Consider the following 22,260-nt stretch of genomic DNA (forward strand, 5'->3'; position numbering starts at 1 on the left):
GGGAAAGGCCTTTTAAACTATGATATAAAACCCAGAGTCCATAAAAGAAAATATAGTTGAAAAATATTAAATTCAACTACATGAAAACCATTTCTACATGGCCAAAACTAGAATAAACAAAGACAAATTACAACCTGGTAAAAAAATTGCTTGCATCTCATAAAAGCAGAGCAAATTTTCTCTAATATATAAAATGCTACAGACCATTAAGAAAAATACCCAATGGCCTAAGAAAAAATGGGGCAAAGGATATTATAAGGTATTTCACAGAAAAGGAAATATATCTCTTAATATGTAAAAAGATTCACTCATAATAGAAAAAGAAACTTAAACTACACTGAGAAACCATTTCCACTTAGCAGACTGGCAAAAATGAAAAGTTAAGAATAAGCGCTATGGGCCTAGTCAGTTTGGCTCGGTGGTTAGAGTGACAGCCCACAGACTGAAGGGTCCCGGGTTCAACTCCTGGTCAAGGGCATGTACCTGGGTTGCAGGCTCGATCCCCAGACCCAGTTCGTGGTGCATGAGGGAGGCAACCAATCAGTGTCTCTCTCACACCGATGTCTCTCTCTCATTCCCCCGTCCACTCTCTCTGAAAAGCAATGGAAAAAATATGCTCAGGTGACAATTAAAAAACAGAATAAACGCTATGTTGGCAAGAACATGGGGAACTAGGCCCTCTCACATATGACTGGTAGAAGTGTAAACTGGTATAACTTCTATTGAAGGACAATCTGGTAATATGTCATACATATCACCATTTGGCCCTATAATTTATTTATGTAAATTTATCTTAGATATATTCAACATTTACATATGAAATAACATCTGTGAAGGTTTTCTTGTTGCAGCATCATTTTTTAGTAATGAAAGATTAGAAAATAAAAACAAATCGATAGGAGAATGTTTAATTAACTATAGTCCAGCACACAGTGGAATACTAAATCAAGCAAAGTACAAAGCAGTGCAGGCAATGCTTGTGTGAGGAGGAAAAATAAGAAAAGTACATGTATGCTTACATATAAAAAGCTCTGGGAATATATACAAGAAACTGATAACTTGATTGCCTTTGGCAAATCAGCTGGGCAGCTGGATGATAAGAGTGGAAGAAATTATTTTCTTGGTTTACCCTTTTGGAATTTTGAAATGTCGGAACTTATTACTTATTCATAAGCAAATACATAAAGCTGAAATATAAAATTCTTATTGCAATTTTGGTTTTAGTTTTTCATTGACTAAATGATATCTATCTATTAAGTTGTTATAATTAGCCTCTAATATTTTGATTTCTGGTCCTAGGTATAAAAGGTGAAGGATTTATACCCCTTCCCCCAGTCACATTTTGGTTTAGAAAACATCTGAAAAGAACATTTCTATTTGTAAAGGGTGATAAGTGAACTCTCTATAGGGTTAGGGACCTTCAATGAGGCAGGCTGCACAGCTGCAGATATGAATATATATGAAAATGAAGTCATTTTCGTTTGTCCCCAAGGACTCTACGGCTCATGAATGAATTCCCAGAAAATAATATGCACATCAAAAGCACTTGATTTCTTTGTCTAAAACTCTCTTTCTGACGAGGGTTACACCGATGAAACAGTTTCTTGACTGGAATGTCTCTAAGGAAGGGGGAAGTGGCGAAATATATACAATTCTAATGTTCTAAGAATTATTTTACACTCAGCCATGTTAGTCACACATGATTTAACCTACTTCCCAGTGACAGTTTCTTGTTAAAATATGTTCAAGTGAATTATGTAAATAGCCTATTTTCAAATGTATTCTAAGAAATATACTAAAGCAGATGTCAGAAATTTACCCTCATTTATTAAATGCCAACCATGCCATGCTCTGAGCTGTAGAATCAAAGATGAACAAAGATGAAAACCAGACACAAAGGAAGAAATTCCAGGCAAAATATACTCACAGTAGTAAAACTTCAAGCTCAGATAAAAACCTCTTCCATTGTTTCTTACACTGCATTTTTTTCTCCTAAATATCATACAGAAAAATAAGGAAAAAAAAAATTAAGGAAAGGATCTCTATTTCTGGGATTCTTAACCTCAGGCTGAAACTAGATGAATTTTTTGGTATATATGCAAATGAACATTTTTCTGGGGAGAGAATCCTTAGATTTCATCAGATTTTCAAAAATCTATTAACCCCCCAAATAGATTTAGAATCACTGCTATTAAATTAAAAGTTTTTCATGTAATGTATCATGTACACGTATTTTATATTTGAATTCTTTCATTTTCATAAATTTAAAAATATTATATGTATTCAAAGAAAATTCCATGACATTTAGAAATTCCCCGCTTGATCTCATAGAGTTCAGCTGTATTCTGGTTAGAGGTGATTTCACTAATCTGGCATTTATGACTTGGGTCATTTGAACATGTTGGTTCAAGTTTACTTCTGTAGTAATTGGAAAAGATGGGCTTACTAAGCAAATGAAAAATATAACTCCTTACCTCAAAGATGTTCAGAAGCTAGCCCAGTGCCTGACATACGTATTTACCGAATAAATTAATGAGTTCACTAATACTGTACTGAGCACCTACTCTGCACCTGGCACTGTTCTCAATGGCTTCACACACCTTAGGTCATTGCACATCTCCGAAGCTCAGGTTCCTAACTTCTAAAGGATTTAAAGTATGTGTGCTCCTAGTCCCATCAGCAGTAAGGTTCTATCATTTGCAAACTGCTAGACAGGGCAGAGTTTTCAGAGCTCTCTGTCCTCAGGAATAGAGGGAGAGAAATCCAACAAGAATTCTGGAAGCTACTTTCCAAGTTAATCCAGGAAGTCAAAAACAATCAGCTAGGCCGACAATTCATTTTCAAAGACATCTTTTTGAGAATTTATATTTTAAAAAATCATTGTCACACAATCCAAGTGGATTGGCCCCAGGTCCGTTTCTCATGCGCACTACTTGTGAATTTTTGTCACTTAATCTCCCTCAGGTCATAGTTTTCTTACTCTGAAAAATGAAGGGGTTAGTTTTTGTGTTTGTGCTAAGCTAGCATTCTTGCTGCTCCAACTGTGGTCTGTGACAAGGAACATCAGCTTCACTGGGAGCTGGTGAGAAATGCTGAATCTCAGGTCCCTGCCCAAATGTGCTGAATCAGAATTGTAAGCTCCCCGGGGGATGGATGCACCTATCCAACACATCTAGTACATTTCCCCGCTTCATTCCCTCTACAAAAGATTACTGAAGTTAATGTCCAGTTTTACACATTTCTTTAAAAAAATGCTTTGTGGCTCAAGCTTCATTAAATTATCTCATCTTTCCGATAAATGTGTGTGTGGGTATATTTGTATCAGTGTGTGTAGGACTCTGTACAGTCTCTAGTTCTTGGTACCTTTGTTACCTCCTGTCTTTTTACTCCTAGAGATTAGCGATTAAATTAATAAAAAGGGCATATCTGTCATTCATTCCATTGCTTGACAAATATCTATTGAGCAGCTACTATGAATCAGGCCCTGTAATGAGGTACTGGGATAGAAAGATAAACAAGAGCTCTTTAAAGGAACCCATCTAGTTTACTGGGTGAGATGGATGTAGAAATCAATGCTATGATATAATGTTGTGATGCTGTGACTACATGTAGGAGGGTCAGCAAAACCACACTGGAGAGGTAAGAGGCAATCAAAGAAATAATCACTGCCTCTGGGGCAGGGAGGGAAGAAGATCTAGAGGCAGTGACATCTCATTTTGAAGTGAGACTCCTGGAAAGAAAATTCCCAAAAGGGAGTGTGAGTTGGTGGTAGCTGCAGAGGGAAGAGGAAGGTAGATGGATGGAGCCTTAGGGGAGGTGGCCCTGGGGCACAACCAAAAGAGAATGTACAAATGGAGCTGGAGACATGCTGGGCCTAAGACACAGGCTTCAGGCAGCCACCTCTAGAGTAACCCCGTTCTCTTTGTTGAATGGATTTACCAGTAGATAGTTTCATTTCTTTATTAGACCATTCAACTTATCAGGAATTTTGAGATGTCTATATAGAATTAGTGGGCAAAATGCAATTTGAGGAAGTGGAGAAATCAGGCTAATAATTTTTTTTAAAAGTCCCTATAATCTAAGTTGCAAAGTAGGATTCACTTTAGACCCTCCCTTCTCCCCTATTTCCCCAGCCCTCTCTAACAGATCACTACTTTTGGTCCATTTCATCTCATCTCTTAGACATACCTTCTCCTCGCCATCCCTATTGCCTCTGCCCTGCCTTACAGCAGCCGTTCTCCAACAGGGGCCACGCATGAACCACCTGGGAAGCTTTTTAAAAGTACTGATGCTAGCCACCACCACCGCGACCTTGACCTAACTAGACGCTGAGGGGCTCATTTTTTAAAAGCCCCCGAGGTGATTCTAATATTAGAATTGAGAACATTGGTTTAAGTCCTATCCGTTTCTTAGTTTACACATCTGAAATATCCCTCTACCAGGTCTTTTCACCTCCAGCGTAAGTTCTTCCCATCTTTCCTCTAACGCTCCTGCTCATTTCCCATCCATCATCTAACCTGTAATCAAAGTTATATTTCAAAAACACAAATGTAGTCTTTTCCCTCTCCCTCTTAAAAACCATCCATGGACTTAACCTATCTTTCCGGCATCATCTTCTGCTACTACATTCCCACGCCCACACTAACCTCTACTCCACCCAACAATCTATTATTCATGAGGAAGGTGTCTGCTTTCATACTTGCACCGCCAGGCCTCTGCACCTGCTATTTATTCCACCCCCAAAGCACTGCCCCTCCCTCACTGTCTGCCAAAAATTCTACCCATCCTTCCAAATCCAGCTGAAAGGTCACTTCCTTTCACCCACTTTTCCATTTGTTTATTGAAGAAATGTTTACTGAGAGGTTACCCTGTGCCAGGCACTCTCCTGGGTGTTGGACGTGCCCCTCCTCTGGCTTTATTTATGTGCTCCCGTGACCTTTTGGACAGATCTCTGCTAATCCTTCTCACGCTGCAGTTTAATCTTTGCTTTAGCAGGCTGTTTCCCCCTTTAGACTGCGAGCAGCTTGAGGATGGAAATATGCCTTAGTCACCTTTGCACGCTCAGTACCCAGCCCACGGAAGGAGTTCAGAAACTGTTTGCCAGTTGCTGACTAACAGTGAAGAGGAGGAAGAGCAGCTCTTTGGGGCGTATGTGCGCCTCTCTCTCCCGACTCCCGAGTTAGATCCCTCTATACCCTTTCTGCCCTGCTGCCTGCAGTCACTCAGCTGTCCCCCAATCTCCTACTTTGGTCGTTGCCTTGCTGCTCCTACTTAAAGCCTCCCCTTTCCCACCCTCCTGAGCTGTGATGGAAGCCAATTTACAAAGTAGCACAGATGCCAATCTGTGGCTCGGCCTGTGAAACTGCCCATCCTAAAGAATCAAACAAACATGAAAACCGGAGCGGCCGGCACAGCCTGACCATCTGAGGCAAAGTCCCAAAGGTCCTACGAGGCTTTTCAGAAAAGTCTTTCTTATGCAATATATCTGGGGATGGGAAGAATTTAACTTCCACATTCCTGCAAAACAGCCATTCATTTCTCAGTCATTTCTTCAGTCACCTGGGGTCATATATCTCATTTCCATTTATAAAATTATAATTTCAAATATACTTTTCAATCTTGATAAAAAATGACACATTCTAATATGAAGTATGAGCAAATAAATGGAATCGATACCCTGTGGTAATAATTCTTTCCATACCTGCTTAAATAACTTAACGGCATAGGTTTCGTTTTGGATCTCCGCTCTGTATACCTCAAAAATCTCCCCTTCTCCGATTAGGAAGGCTTTGTGGAAGTTGTTGGTGCCTTCTATGATGTTTTGAAAGCTGATAGAGGATTTAAACAATATTCCTTAGGAAGGAAAGTAGGGAGAAGAGAAGTTACCTTTTCTTTTTTTAAGAGTCAATGCCACCATCATAAAGAACCAGGGCTTCCTTATTAGAAACACATCGGAGCCCAGTGGAAAGTCAGTCGGGTGATGACCCAGAGCCAAACTGAAGCCCACCATGTGCTCCCTGCGCATTTACTCAGGTCTGGCTCCTACCATTTCACAGAGCAAATGGCTGTTTAGATATTTCAACAATAGCACTGTGATTCTATCACACTTCGAAAGAGATCTGCCAAAAAGCTTAGTTGGGGAAACTTTTCTAAGGTTCTTTTTCTTTGTCATTAGAATTATGAATGTAAAACTAATAAAAAAATCTACATTAATGGAAATCTTGATATGACTAAACAATATGCTCCAAGAATGACTAATGGGAACATTTTTTATGAGCCAAATCTTGTAAACGCCTAACTTACTTCCTCAGAGTAAATTAGGAAAATACTAAAGCAGAGATCGGGAGGAAACATTGAAAAGGTCATCAAATACAAATTCAAAGGCAAAAGCTTGCCTAAATCCTTCAGAAACCAGTTTTGCCTACATTCCCACATTTAATGTTTGATTTATATCTTATTGCTAAATCTTAAAGGACCAAAATTTTCTAAATCTCTTTTGAACCAAAGAAGCATCAGATCTAGTGGCAAATTTAAGACAAGGAAGCCTTAGATACCCATTAAAGTTTATCAGAATGATTCCTAGGTAGAACTAAATGATTCTCTCTGCTAATGAAGTAGAAAAGTTGATATGGAAAATAACTGGATTTTCATAGTGACTTTCAGAATTGCTCTACAAACATCTCTAAAAATCTCTTCAAATGCTATGAAAATTTCTAAAACTATATAAAACCCAACATAATTTTTAAATGTTTTCCTATGATACATAAAAACAGCAAATTTCACTAACAGAAAATAAGAATTCCCCCTAAGAGATCACAATTATGTTCGTCATTGGCCAATAGATTTTTAATATCATATTAATATATCAGCCATCAGAACTGTCTCGGTAAAAAGTACAAATATTTTTATATCTATGAAAATTTTACCCTGACTTTGCATATTAATGAATAGTTAATATATTTATTGGCTATTTCTCCCTCTCAGTTGACTTAGTTGAAAGCACGATTTAAAAATAAGTTGGGGTGGGTTTTTTTTTTACCTTTTTTATTATGCTCAGGAATAAGAATATTATCCACTGTGACATTGGCTGTTTCCTAAGAGAAGAAACACATATTAAAGTAATTCAGTTTCATAAGTCTAGATAAAACACAACCAACAGAAATCCAAAGCTCCCCCTGGGACTATACAGTTCAATAGAGTGAAATCTAATTTAGAAGAAAGCTAGTAGAAAGCAAAATTATTTTATTCTATTCAATAGTATTCATTGCCATATATATTTAAGGCTTCCAGACCAACTGTAAAAACTCAAGTATCAATGTCATAGTCAATTATAGTCAATTTTAAATGACTTCAATTGCTATAAAATGATCATTGCTAATTTGCTTTAATAAGAGCTAACGGCAATATGCAAAACACCAATTAGAAGAGGGAAATTAAAAGCTGAGTTAAGACAAATGCATAACTCACAGCCCCTTTAATAGTTCTAAGTCTCATCTCTGACAGACCACTGAGAGGAGAAAGCTCTTAACTCTTCAAACATTTACAAATCTCTAATTTTCTGAATCCCCAACTAAATAAAGAATAATGAGAGAGCTAGGCTTTTCTGCTTTTAAACTAGTACCTGAAGCCCAGCATTTTTCTGTCGGATCATTTCATTCCTATGCTCAATCACATATGCAACAGAGCTCAAGGGTCATTATCTATGCACAAACACTCTACCTTGGCGAACACATTTGGAAATCCATCTCCCTGATGACTCTGCTGTGGAGGACTCAAGACTGCTCCTGAAAGAGAAATAAGGGCAGCTAGATACAAAAAAATTCTTATGTTCCTAATAAGCTTGTTTTTTCCTATTCTAAGACTGTGAAACACCCTGATAGTAATGTTCATTTCTAAAGCTCGGTTTCATTTCCACTGAATAGTTACAAATTTGTGTGTGTGAATAGCTTTCTAATGATCAAATATTATACAAACATACTTTGGTTCACTTAAAACATGAATACCTACCTTAAATTACTGTTAGATATTATTAAAAATGTTAATGTGTGAAGTAGAAAATTGAAAGGAAAAAGCAACATTATCATTTTTGCACATGTATTTTTGCAATTATATCTCCCTGGGTTAGTTTATTTTTTATCCCATCTTGTGCCATAAGGTATTAGAGGTGTGTATATGTGTGTGTGAATGCATGTGTGTGTTTATGTTAACCATTACAAACACCCACCAGTGCTCTTCAGTTTTAGACTAAACTTCTGTCTGTTCTAGTTCTGTCTGAACTGAGGTAGCCTATGTGGCTTCCTGCAAAAGATTAAAACCCTGCAATATTTTGCAGTCACATTTTGGTTCAGACTTTAAAAAACTTTCATTTCACCTTCAATTTTTCTTAGATTGTGTTCTAGTGTTTCTTAAATTATTTGTTTAGAAGACAAGCAACAAAACACAGTAAATTGATAACAAATCTCCTTTAACAACACTATAAACCAAACACTATAGACCTAACAGACATCTATATAACATTCCATCCAAAACCAGAAGAATATAACATACTTCACAATTGCACATTGAACATTTTCCAGAATAGACCACGTTAGTCAATAAAATGAGCTTCAATAAATTTGGAAGGGTTGAAATCATACAAAACATGTTCTCTGACCACAATGGAATTAAAGTAGAAATCATTAACAGAAGGAAATTTGGGGAGTTCACAAATACATGGAAATTAAACAATAAACTCATAAATAACAAATAAGTCAAAGCGGAAATCAAAAGAAATTAGAAAATATTTTGAGATGAATGAAAATGAAAACGCAATACGTCAAAACTTAATGCAGCAAAAGCAATGTTTAAAGGAAAATTTATAGCTGTATAAGCCTACATTAAAAAAGAAGAAATATTTCAAACCAATAACCTAAACTTACACCTAATGAGGTTAGAAAAAGAAAAGTAAACTAAACTGAAGGAAACAGAAGGAAAGAATTAAGATTAGAGTGTAATTAAATGAAATAAAGAATAGAAAAACAAAAGAGAAAAATCAATGAAACCAAAGTGGATTCTTTGAAAAGATCACAAAATTGACAATACTTTATTTAAAACGACCAAGAAAGAAGAAAGACTAAAATTACAACACAAGCAAAACAAAAACAACAGAGGAGGCATAACTACCAACCTTACAGAAATAAAACTAATTATAAGGAAATACAAGAACTGTATGTAAAAGATTAGATAACTTAGATGATATAAATAGATTTCAAAAAAAGCACAACCAACAGAAATCCAAAGCTTGCCCTGGAAAATCTATTTATCTAATTCTAGATAAAACACAACCAACAGAAATCCAAAGCTGAAACTAAATCAAGAATAAATAAACAATCTGAATGGACCTATTACAAAGAAAGAGATTGAATTAATATTTTAAGACTTCCCACAAAGAAAAGTCCAGGTCTGGATGAATTCACAGGTGAATTCTATCAATAACAAAAGAAGATTTAACATCAGTCCTTCACAAATTATTCCAATATAGAAGAGGTATCAACTCCTAAATTTATTCTTTGAGGCCAGTATCTTCCTTATACCAATGCCAGACAAAACATCACAAGAAAACTACAGACCAATATCCCTTATGTATATAAACTGCAAAAGTCCTCAATAAAATACTAGCAAACCAAATCCAGAAACATGTAAAAAGGATTATATACCACGACCAAGTGGGATTCATCCCAGAAATCCAATATTGGCTTAATATCTGAAAACCAATTGGTGAAATACACCATATTAATAGAATGAATAACAAAACCTTAAAATCCAGTAACCTATCCTAATAACAACCATAGGAACAGAGGAGAATTTCCTTAATTTGATAAAGAGCATCTGTGAAAAGCCCACAGATAACATCATACATAATTGTGGAAGACTGAATACTTTCCCTTTTAGATATCTGGTCTTGACACTTCTTCTATTCAACAATATACTAGAGATTCTAGCCAGGGCAATTAGGCAACATCTTAAATAAGATATTGTGGTGTAGAACAAAATTTGAAGTTTGGGGGCTGTACGGGCATTAAAATTCATTGTTCATTGTTCTTTTGTTGCTCATAAAAAGAGAGGACGATACTTCACTGTCATATAAAATATAAGTCTCAAAGTGGCTTTCCTAAGAAGCCAGCAGAAAGCTGTGGATTTCACATCAAAACTAAAAAACAATTACTGATCATTGTTATGTAAATGCAAAATGTGATATGTAAAGATACGAAGGCGGGGAAATAAAAAGATAGCAGGTGAAGATTCTAGTTTCTTGAACAACTTGGTTATGTCCTGAGAACTGGTTCTGTTTTATGGATGTGAAGAAATCCCCTATGCAGTCCCCTGAATTGAAGGAATGGGGACTAGCAGGAAATTCAAGGCCTTTCTCAGTAGGACTCATAAGAAAATCCAAGTCTGTAAAGTGATCTCTGGAGGTTGGCAAAGGAAAGGTAAGAAATTTCTCTAAAATGAAACTATCCCACCGAACTGAACAATTTTAAGAAAAGGTAGGCAAAAATGGATATGTGGATGGATAATGAATTATTTGGATAACTGATAACTTTGTCCGTGGTAGCAACAAAGGAAGACTAAATCTTTTTATCTTGACTCCTAGATTGGTAGTAGTTACCATAGGAGGCACCTGTTCAGCAGGCTACACTTACTGTTTCCAATGAAGCATCACAGTGCTGCCTTTAACAAGCTATTAAATTAACCTTTTCTAAGATAATTCAAAGCATCCAATCAATGAATTGCAATGAAATAGTGCTATTTTCCTCAGCAAAGGACTCAGAACTTCATTTCAGATTTACCTATCTCCTGGTACTAGGGCAGTAAATAATCGTCTTTCCACCAATCAGCCAATCTATTTAAAAAATACAATCAATTTTGCACGTGCAAAAGACTAGGTGTCAACCAAGAATGTGACATTTTTGTCTCCTCACAGTCCACATTATTCTCTGCTGCATAAATAAACAACATAGAGAGCAAAAGACACCCTCAAATCTATTCCGGAACACTGAACTATAAAACATCCCCGTGTGTCCTATCAAAATGGTGTGAGTTTATACTGTGAACAGCAAGTTGTGTGGGTGGTTTCAGTGGCTGGGAAAAGCTCAGATAATGATAAGGCATTGAATTTACAATTCCCAGGGACTCACTGCATTTTAATTGATCGATCAGCTTCGTAGGAAAGCAGTCTGCTCTATGAAACTAAGTGAAAAAATTGTGTGAAAAAGATGAAAAGGGGTTAGCCAAGTTATACAGATAATATCATCGTAGAAGCCTCCTGGGAACTGTCTAGCATCCCATTAACATGGAAAACCTACAAAATAAAAGTCAATCTGAAGCTGCAGTTTTCTGGTCCAAGTCTCTCAGGATTTCTTCTTTATGTGAGCAAAGTTTCTTTGGGTGATAAGATAGAGAGGGGCTGAAGTGTACTAAGTATATTATCAAAGAGCATGTGTGCAAATATACAGAAATTAAAATATTCCTGAATGAAAGAGGCAAATAATAAGGATACTGATTCGAAAGAGTTTCCAACCTAAGAGCCCTGATCTATAAGACCCAAGATCCCTCAAGATCATTCTTGTTGAAGTGAATAAATCTAAAGTGGAATAAACAGAACAAGTGACATTAGGAGATTATTTTACTGACAAAGAATAAATGGAGAAAATTTCATGAGCTTTACTAATCAGGTATGTAAGGCATGACACAGCGTGAGAAACAGGACGGAAGGAAGAATTACAGCCTGTGGAACGGACAGTAATCAGGGAAGGCATGAGAGCAGAACAGATAAAAGGGAAAGCCCAGTTTTTCTGGAGCTTTATCATTTGCACTAAAATACAGGGAGAAAACCCAACTATATTTTTAACTTCTAACCATATGATAAAACAAATTATAGCATTATCTATATTTTACTCATATTGTGATTCTGATTATGTTTATGATTCAAAGAGTTTCAGAGTTTTGAATAGAGTTGATTTGTATTGCTAAGAATAAAATATTTCAAAACGTATAGTTTGTAAAGTAAATTTTTTAAAAAAAAATACACCAAACTATGAAGTGGTGGAAAGGAATGTATTGTATATGTTAATATATTAGGTACTGAGGAAAGAAAGTGTCACCAAAAAAAAAAAAAGTGAATCTGTAAGGCCAGCTTCAGATAAATGCCACTGGAAGAAATCAGTGACATATAGCATGACCAGTCCCTGTCTTGAATAAAATGCAATATTTACATTTACAAATTACAATTCCTACAAAATGGACCAAGAGCCATATCATAAAAATCAGAGTTTACCATGGTTTGCAATTAAATGGATAGCTCGATGATGTCCCATCTCCTGGAGAATCTGTAAAAGGTCACCAATAGTCTTGTTTTTCTGTGCCCAGGACCAAAGTAATTCTCTTGTTCCACTTTTACCTTGGTCGACATATTTTTCAATGTGACGAACATCCAGCCAGCTGCTTGAAAGTCGCTCCGCTGTGGAAATTGCAATAGGAAGAACCAAAGAATAGTTCATTTTATCGGAATACTTGTTTGGGTGTGCCTAACATGCTTTATTTCATTTTGCTTACAGTTTTTTATTTTGAACTAACTTTAGTTCCACACCCAGCTTCCCCTAATGTGAACACTGTATATAACCAGAGTCCAATTAGTAGGCCCAGTGATGACTAAACTGCAGACCTTATTCTAATTTCACCAGTTTTTCCACTGTCCTCCTCTTCAAAAACCCTATCCAGTTTCCCACATTGCCATCAGTTGTTACTTCTTTTTAATCTCCTCCAGTCTGATGTTCCTCAGTCTTTCCTTGTCCTGCAGGACAGAAAAATGCTACTGTGTCCTTCTGAGTGCATAATATCAAGAAGCTCATGGTGTTAATGTCTTATCACTGGTGATGTTTATCTTGGTCGCTTGGGTGAAGTGGTGTCCGCACAATGAAATTATCTTTCCCTTTATAATTAATAATTATGTTGGGGGAAATACATCAAAACTATGGAAATACCCTGTTTATCCTCAGATTTTGCCCATAAACGTTCGCATCTATCAGTGGATCTCGTTTTTCATAATAATTACTCTGGTGTTTGCTTAATGGAGATTTTTAATTTTCCCTTTTTCCTTCTATGTTCATTAACTGTAATTCTTCTGTAAGAAAGTGCTGTCTCTTTTCCCCCATTTGTTTAACTAACTTATTTACATCATCGTGGACTCATAAATATTTATTCTATAGGTTAAAATCCAGTGCTATCATTATTTATTTTGTTGCTAAAATTGTTCCAGCTTTGTCCATTCAGGTCGGCTTCTGTGTTCTTTCGACAAGCCCTATTATTTTTGGAACACTTCCTTATTTTCTGGCTTACAAGATGCTCTGGGCCTATTTTATACTTCCGCTGCCCCAGCCCTGTCCGTAATTACTTTTCCAAGAAGTCTAGCCAGAAACATTGAAGAGCCAAGGTACAATTCCCCAGGTTCCCGGTCCCGCCACGGCAGTGGTAGAAGCACATGCTGTAAGGGGGTGCGCACCCTCAGCATCGAAGCAGCCTGGACTGCTAACCCACCACGTGGAGCTGGCTCTCCTGGACTCTCATTCCTCTCCCCAGAGCAAAAAGTAAACCTCTGTCATGTTAACCACTGAGGTTTTGGTGGTGTTTGTTACTGCAGCATAACTCAGTCTTATTGTGACTAATACACACAAAGTTTTATCTTGAATTTTCTGTTATTTGTCTCATTTTATACCAGAAGAGAGCAAAAGGGAGTGGCAGCTTTCGTGAGTACATATCAAACAAGGGAAGATGAAGTTGAGACACTCAGTCTGAGAGCATGCTTAAGCTGTAGGGGCAAAAACAGCTACAATCAAATGTCTGACATCTTTAAGTTGGAATGTGCTTGTCCTTACTCCGTATTTTAAGTTCTGGCAAGAACAGATCCATTCTTCATCTCTTTGAAGAGATAATATCTCATGAAGAGGCAAGGACTATCCAAATGCTAATATATATTTTAGATAGCTTATCATTAAAAAATAGGAGGGGACCTTCAGAGCAAAAATTTGGTTAACTCTACCGCATTTCTTTTGGATGATATAATCTACCTATTTGGTTGAAGCACATTTTTCATAAACACTATTTCTAAAATTTCTTAGAGGATATGCTGCAAATCAGTGTAATTCGAACATTTGTTGAGTACTTACTGGGTGCCAGCAACATAGTAATTGCAGGCACAAAGTGTGAATGGAGCAAAAAAAGGGATCCCTAACTAAAGGTAGGGGCATCATGGAAGACTTACTAGAGGAGTGATTTCTGGAGCCTGAGCCAAGTTTAAAAACTATGAATATTTCTAAAGAGAAGATAATTCTTAAGGAATTATTGGATAGGGTATACTATTCTAGGGAGAAAATAAATCACTGGAGTTTCAGTTTGAAACAGAGACAGAAAAATAAACTCTGAGCCTCATGGACTATACTGTCTGTCTTCTAAGGAGAAAAGTTTCCAGTCGAGACAGCATTGCTGGCATCCTGGGAATATGCAGGAACATATTGGTTTAGTGGTGGCTCTGCCATTGACATATGGTGCCAGTCCAGACAAGTCACAGCCTCACTAAGCAGCCTCCAACTTCTCATTAGTAAATATTTTTTAAATTAATCCCTCCCCAAACATATAGTAAATTAGTTTGCCCTTCCCCAGCCTGCTAATTATGTGAGCACTGACTTTAAAACCCCTCCAGTCTTTAAAATACCTCCTAGTCTCAAGATTAACATTCCAGTAAGGTAATGCTAAATATCAACTTTTAGTAAAGGGAAAATTTAGGTTTCTACTTTTTTTATTAGTAAGCTAACTGACTAATATTTAGACAGTATTAGGCATAATGTACCATATAAATTAACAATATTTATATAACATATAAAAGGATTCTTTTTCTTTCTTCTCTTTTTCAGATAAAACAGCTCCCTCTACACTTTGAATCTTTGGGGTAAGACATGCATCTAATTTAATAGGGGTGAAGAGAGAAGATGCCCTTTTGGGCTACCACAGTCAGGGAAGGAGCGTGAGAGGGATGGGACCTCAGCTGGCTTTGCAGCAGGGCTGGATTGGGGTAAAGTTTAAATAGGTTAAGGGAAAATAGAAGAGCCTTGTCAAATGGGGAATTGTTCCAGAAATGAAGGAAAGGGCATGAGGGAGCAGAGGAGACTAGTGTTGCTTAGAGCAGAGGGTTTATATTTAAGAAAAGGTAGACAAGCTTCATGAAGTCCCCAATTACCTTTGAAAGAATGTGCTCAGCACATAGTAGATGTTCAGTACATATTTGGTGCAGGACAGAGAGGGGCCCTGAGTGTTAGCACAAGTTAAACTTTATCCTGAAAGTAGACAGGCCAATCTAAGATTTCCGATGCAAAGATGGGAGCTTTACTTTTTGGAAGATCCATCTGGTGGCAATAGTAGCAGCAGTCTCATATCCAAGATTCGCACATAAAAAGCTATAAACATTTTCTCTGGGTTCTCACAGGAGGAAAGGAACGGTTTATAACTATTAAGGAATCTGGAGTTAACTTTTCAAGTCCCAGGGGATGTCAGATTTCCCACATAATTCCATTCCCCACTTTTCCGTTTCTTTTTTTAATTTCTGAATTTCCCTTTTAAAAGTGCGAAGGCCATGAGTCTGTGCTCTCCAGTCCTGTGACTTGGCTGAGAAACTGCTCATATAAATGCTCTTCCTTAAGTACATTTCTGAGATTTAGCTGGTGGGTGAGTAAACAGATGGCAAAAAAGCTGGGGTTTTTAGTTCCCTAACACTGGCCAGGGGCAGAGCGATCTGTCTGCACTGTCTAAGGAAAGCTAGGCTAGGCAAAGGTATTTTTCTAGTAAGAATAGTTCCCAGTATGAAACTGACTGGGGCTCAGTGAAAATGGATACTTCATGTATGGGTTGCTTATAGGACTAGAAATGAAATGTTTTCTTTCTTTAGTGATTCACAGTGCAACGTCAATAGTTTCTCTCCAATGATAATGCATTTTGAATAGAAACACCACTAAAGAGTATTATTAGCATCCATAAAATGCATCATTCATTTAGATCAAATTCTATTAAACAATACCTTCAATTTGATGCAAACTCTTAACCTTAATCATATTTCTCAATATTCCTAGTTTTCTCTTATTGTTATATATTTGTTCCCTTCCAGGGCATAGAACTTTGTTTATTCACAGAACTAAACAAATAAAGAGTAAACTTCTCTATGATTGTGTTGTTAAAATTAAGAGCATTCTAAATAAAAGTGTACATTTAAAAATATGCCGCAGGGAAGCATTGTTTAAAACCACTTTTTGGAAGGCAAATCTTTCATTTGAAAGGCATCTTGGCACAATATAAGACAAAAAGTTGACCTGAGACGTTCAGAGATTAGTTTATGTGAAGATACTGATTGCTTAATAATCATTGGGTGTTCAAAGGTGCTCGGAGGCTCTGTTTAGAGAGGAGGTCTCTCTGGGTAGTGCTAAACCACTGGGGAATTCAGCTGCAGAAATCACTCTCCATATGCAAATTTGTGCCTGAAGGGGTTTTTTAGAATAACGCAACACACTCTTGTCGTCTTTTATTTGCATTTTACCACATGCTAAAACCCTTAGGAAAGTAAGACTACAGTCTCACAAAGTTTGTTTTGAGATAACATAATGGAAAAAAAGAAAAGGTGCCTCCCTTCTTCCTACAAAACACACAAAAAAGGCATTTTTTTTTTTTTTAAAAAAAGAACATTTAAGATTAAAGATATTTTTAATTGCAAAAAAGTAAAACAAATCTCCAAAGTGTAAGTTAGCTCAGCTCCTCTTTCCAGACCATGGCATCAATACCCACTAGCTAAGAAATATTACAAGAAATGATACTTATCCAGACTTAGGCTTATGTGTACTTGTTACCCCAATGCCTGAGTAGGACTCATAATTTAGTAACTGAGAAGGGCTGTGCATGATTTTTCATGTATCCCCCCATCTGTCCTGCTGTCTCAATCCCAGACCCAGGTGCGGACCTAACATTACCTCTGGGAGAGAATTTAAGAACAGTTCACCCTCCACACCAACATTTCAGTCTGGAACTCAGAGTCCACACCCAGGTAATGATCAGCACTGTTTCCCCGCACTGTCTTCCCTTGTTAACTTCCCCACAGCATCTGTATAGATCTGCTGCCTACATTAAATTGGAAAATCCTTACAAGCAGAGAGCACGATGCTGTAGAATGCCTTGTCTAAGATTCTGCCCAGGAAGGTCTTGGATGTTTCACCGGTATTCGTCTGTTCATCAATTCATTCAAATCAACAGATATTTACAGAATGCCTGCTCTGTACCAGGTACAATTTTTGACACTAGAGGAGTATGCGGAAAACAAAGCCAACAAACAGCTCCTGCCCTTGTGAAGCTTATTTCGAAATGGACAACAAACAAATCAACAAAGACAGATAAAGTATGTGGAGAAGGGTGAGTGACATGTAGAAAAATAAAGCAGGAAAGAAGCATAAGTGTGTGGGGGTGTCATCAGGGTAAGGTAATAGTTAACCAGAAACATGAAGGCAGTGAGGGAGTAAGCTTCAAGGTCACCTGCAGGGAAATGTTCCTGGCATGTCCAAGGAGGCCAGGGTAGCTAGGGCTGAGCAAAAAAGAAGAAAGTGAGAAAAAACAATGTAGGACTTGGATGTTTCCTGCGAGGCGAGGAGCCACGGGAAGGTTCTCAAGGGGATAGCGGGATATAATATACTTCACACGCGTGCTTCACTCACTGGCTTCTGTGTTGAAAAGAGACTGGAGGGCAAGGGCGGTGGCAGGCGGCCCAGTGAGGAGGCTGCTGAAATGACCCTTCCTCGCTGCCTCCACGCTGGTGGTTGGGACCAGGGTGGCTGCGGTGGCAGTGGTAAGAAGCTGTCAGATTATTAGATTGATCCTGAAAGCACAGTCAACAGTACTTACTAAGAGACAGGATGTGGTCTGTGAGAGAAAGCAAGAAGTCACAGAAGACTAATATTTTTGGCTTGAATAAATGAAGAATGGAGTTGCCATTAACTGGGATAGAGACAAACTTCGGGCGAGGGGAGCACTTCTGGACTGTTAAGATGGAGGTGTCTGTCAAATAGGCAAGTAGATGGATGGTGCTGATTTTCAAGAGACAGACCCAGACTAGAAATCTGGGAGTTAGCACAAAAATGGAACTGACAAGTTCGTGGGTATGGTAGATAAACAGAAGAGAACAGGTCCACGGACTAACCCCAGGGACACTCTAAGAGATCATGAGAACATAGGCTCACCCCACCCAGGAAGGGGAAGCATAACTCTCTATTCCCTTAGTGTGGGCAGGGAGGCAGTGTATAACATGGAAAGGGGTGGGGGAGCCAATTAAAGTGTAGAACCTGACAGACACTACCTCAGCCGCGGTTAACATCAACAGTGATATGTCACGTAAACACTGTGTACCTCTGATGTGATGTAATGAAATTGGTACTTTACTTCTGTGGTCTACACCCCCCAAATCCATAACCTCAATGTAATCATGAGAAAATTATCAGACAAATTTCAGTTAAGGGACATTCTACAAAACAGTAGACCAGTACTGACCAGTATTCCTCAAAACTGTCACAGTCACCCAAAACTGGGAAACTCTGAGGATCTATCACAGCAAGAAGAGCCAAAGGGGCCCCGCCGGCATGGCTCAGCGGTTGAGCAGCAACCTATGATCTAGGAGATCCAGGATCAATTTCGGGTGAGGACACGTGCCTGGGTTTTGGGCTTGGTCCCCGCTGGGGGGCATGCAGGAGGTAGCCAATCGATGACTCTCTCATCATTGATTTTTCTATTTCTCTCTCCTCCCTTCCTTCCTCTCCCTGAAATCAATAAAGATATATTTAAAAAAAAAAAAAGAAGAGCTGAAGGAGACAGGAGACATGACAACTAAATGTAATGTGGTGTCCTGATGGGATCCCAGAAGACAAAAGGGGTATCTGGTAAAAATGAAGGAAATCTGAATAGAGTATGGACTTTAATAATAGTGAGTCAACATTGTAACAAACATATCATACTAATGTGAGATACTAATAATATGGAAAACTGGTGCAGAGTCCATGGGAAGGACACAGAGTATACTGGAACTCTGTACTATCTTCTAAATTTTTCTGTAAATTTAAAACCGTTCTTAACAATATTCTATTTAAACACTTTTTTAAAAAAGCATAGGCTCTGGAATCTGACCATCTGGTTATAATCTTAATTTGCAACTTACTAAACTATGGCTTGAGGTAAATTACTTAAATTCTCTGAGAGTCAGTTTCTCTGTCTATAAAATGGCAATAGAAATAGTACTGGCCTCAGAATTTTTGTGATAAATAAATGAGATAATCCATGTAAAGTGTTTAACACACAGTATATTGCAAATAGTAAATACTCAATAGATGGTGGCTATTATTATTACCATTTAAAATTTTTACTGAATATTCAAATACACATTTAATGTGATTTTACATTTAATTTGTTTTATAAGTGATTAATAATTTCTATAATAATTGTCTTTCCTTTTTGAGAGGAAGAAAATTGAACATAACCCATTATATAGTATTTGTAAAAAGGGTTTCCTTCTCAGTGTATCATTGAAGTGCTCCAACTAATTTAATTTAAATACCACTCTATTGTAATGGAGTGAAGTGAGTTGTCACCAGAGGCTCTGTATACATGTCATCATGTCTATAAGGTAGTATAAGATAAATAACATTTTCCAATTAGAGCTCTACTTTCATTGTAAACATAAAATCAGCAACATCAATCAGCAACTATATTACCTTGTGATTACACTATTTTAAATAGCAATACTTGATAAAACTGATTTGAAGATTAATATGTAGAGTTTGTTTAAAGATAAAAAGAATTAAGTGGAATAGGAAAAGAGTGTGGTAAAATAACTGTTACATTAGGATGTTATTAAAGAAGAGCATTTGGCCTAAGCAATGGCTTCCAACCAGGCTGTGCATCAGACTCACCTACAGGGCTTGGCAAAAAAAACCCAGAAAGAAGCTGGACCCTCTATGCAGACTTGTATCAACAGCTCCAGGGGTGGAGCCTGGGCATTTGTATATTTTTTTAAAATATACCTTTACTGATTTCAGAGAGAGGAAGGAAGAGGGACAGAGAGAGATAGAAACATCAATGACGAAAAGAGTCATTGCCCGGCTGCCTCCTGCACACCCCCGACTGGGGACTGAGCCCATAACCCAGGCATGTGCGCTGACCAGGAATCAAACCTGGATCTCCTGGATCATAGGTTGATGCTCAACAGCTGAGCCACGCCAGCCGGGCTGGGCATTCCAGTTTGTGAACCACTGGTCTTCTATCTTATTGTGTATACTCTGATCATATTATAGGCTGCCATATGATTTACCTTTGTCAGAGCTGCCTTTGTAAATATAGCCTGATATTCACCATCATCAGGAATCATTATCAGCTCAAGACAGTCTTACCTGTTACTATTATAGTTGTTTTCTATGTGGAACGTTGGACCCTCTGTATCCTCAGGCTCTCAGCTGTTCTGAGCATAAAAGGGACTGTCTCCTTAATTCAGTTTCCCAACACCCTCTTCTCCCCTTTCTAAGGTCAAGTTTTGCCTCCCTGCACCTCCTCCCCTTTCTCTTTTAACTGCCAATAGAGAAACTCAGCATATTTAACACAGGCAGTTACCCTCAACTGCCCTGAACTGAGCCAGTCTTTCCTCCTTCCTGAGCCAACAATTCATGAAGCAGATGGTGTGTTCCACATTTCCTTGCAGAGCTATATAGTCCAGGCTGTCAGAAGGCACCCCTCACCCACTCCCTGAACAATGAACTGTAGCTGAAGAATCAAGAAGTAGGCATTTTAGATCCTTCCCCTATTATAGAATATACAGACTATATGTAAAAATGCAACTCTGATCCACAACATGTGTCAACCAGCCTAGGAAGCTAATCTACCATCTACTGGAAACAGTCTGGGAAGTCTAATTAGTATCTGTAGCCACTAGTCCAGGAAGTCAAACAACAACCCCCATAGCAACCAGGCCCAAATGGTCAGGACTTGATTAATAACTGACAGCTTCCCTAATTTTTGCCCCTGCTTCCAACTTAGGGCCAACTGGAGAAAGCCAAATATGTACCCCTAAACAAACACAGAGAATGCCCCACTTCTAGCTAGCCCGGCTCCAGCTTTCTCATGCCAACAGCCTCTAATCAGGGCATACGTGAAGCCTTCTTTTTTCCACTATAAAGCTTTTCTACTCCTCTGCCTGCCTTGGTGTCTCTGTCAAATGCAAGTGATGGTGGCTGACTTCCTTGCTTTGAATAAACTGCCTTTGCTTGTTCTGTTTCAGGTGGTCTTTGTTTATTTCCACAATTAGGAAAATGGGGCTGTAGGTTTGAAATGGCTCACTGAACTGTTCTTTCAAGGCAGAAATAGCCGTACCTTAGGAAGGCTATAAGATGTAGCAGGAAGAGCACAGTAGTACTTGTGACTCTGAGGACGTCACGGTTGGGAAGTGGGAAGTATAGAGTGGCTGTAGGTAAGGGCACAGGCCCTAGATCCAGACTGCCATGGTTCAAGTTCTGGCTCTGCCACTTCCTAGCTGTGTCAATTTGTTGTTACTTAACTAATTTGTACCACAGTTTCCTCACCTGTTAAAATGTTGGTGATGATAACAGCACCTGCCTCATAGGGCTATTGGAAGGATTATAAGACAATCCTAAATATGAATATCTGGATTTCAATGGAGAGAGAGGAGAGAAGGAAGGAAAGAAGGAGAATCCAGCAACAGAGGGCTGAAATTCTTGAAAAGCAGCAGTGGCCTGGGACTGATTACTAACTGCCTCTTTTATTTATTTTTTAAAAATATATCTTTATTGGTTTCAGAGAGAGGAAGAGAGAAGGAGAGAGAGAAAAACATCAGTGATGAGAGAGTCATTGATGGGCTGCCTCCTGCACGCCCCTGGCTGGGGATCCAGCCCACAACCCGGGCATGTGCCCTGACCAGGAATCGAGCCCCGATCACCTGGATGCTAGGTCGACGCTCAACTGCTGAGCCACGCCCAGCCTTTTAAATGAGACATATATTCTTCCATTTTCAAAGTCTCCACCAACCAGCTTCACCCATTGCTTCTCTCATTTATAATACCTACCTGGCCTCATTTGCGACTTGTGGGTTGGGCTAAAAACATTTTTCTCCTCTCACAAAGTTAGTAACCTCAGGAAACCATT

The 22,260-nt window shown here is 38.2% G+C and overlaps 1 protein-coding gene across 9 annotated transcripts in view; it reads right to left on the reverse strand.

Moving 5' to 3' along the window:
- The window catches only part of IRAK3 (interleukin 1 receptor associated kinase 3), an 81,974-nt gene that overhangs the window by 24,411 nt on the left and 35,303 nt on the right, over positions 1-22,260 (reverse strand). For 8 of the 9 annotated variants that reach the window (XM_081128646.1, XM_081128647.1, XM_081128643.1 and 5 more), the window contains 5 exons: positions 12,317-12,499; positions 7,720-7,784; positions 7,040-7,094; positions 5,702-5,853; positions 1,928-1,992 (listed from right to left, as the gene is read on the reverse strand). In XM_081128646.1, the coding sequence (XP_080984772.1) occupies positions 1,928-1,992; positions 5,702-5,853; positions 7,040-7,094; positions 7,720-7,784; positions 12,317-12,356 (377 nt within the window). In that variant the 5' untranslated portion in view covers positions 12,357-12,499. The remainder of the gene's footprint in view (positions 1-1,927; positions 1,993-5,701; positions 5,854-7,039; positions 7,095-7,719; positions 7,785-12,316; positions 12,500-22,260) is intronic. The other variant, XM_081128642.1, reaches the window with a different exon arrangement.

Source organism: Miniopterus schreibersii (genome assembly GCF_964146895.1).
Source record: "Miniopterus schreibersii genome assembly, chromosome: 2".
NCBI lineage: Eukaryota > Metazoa > Chordata > Mammalia > Chiroptera > Miniopteridae > Miniopterus > Miniopterus schreibersii.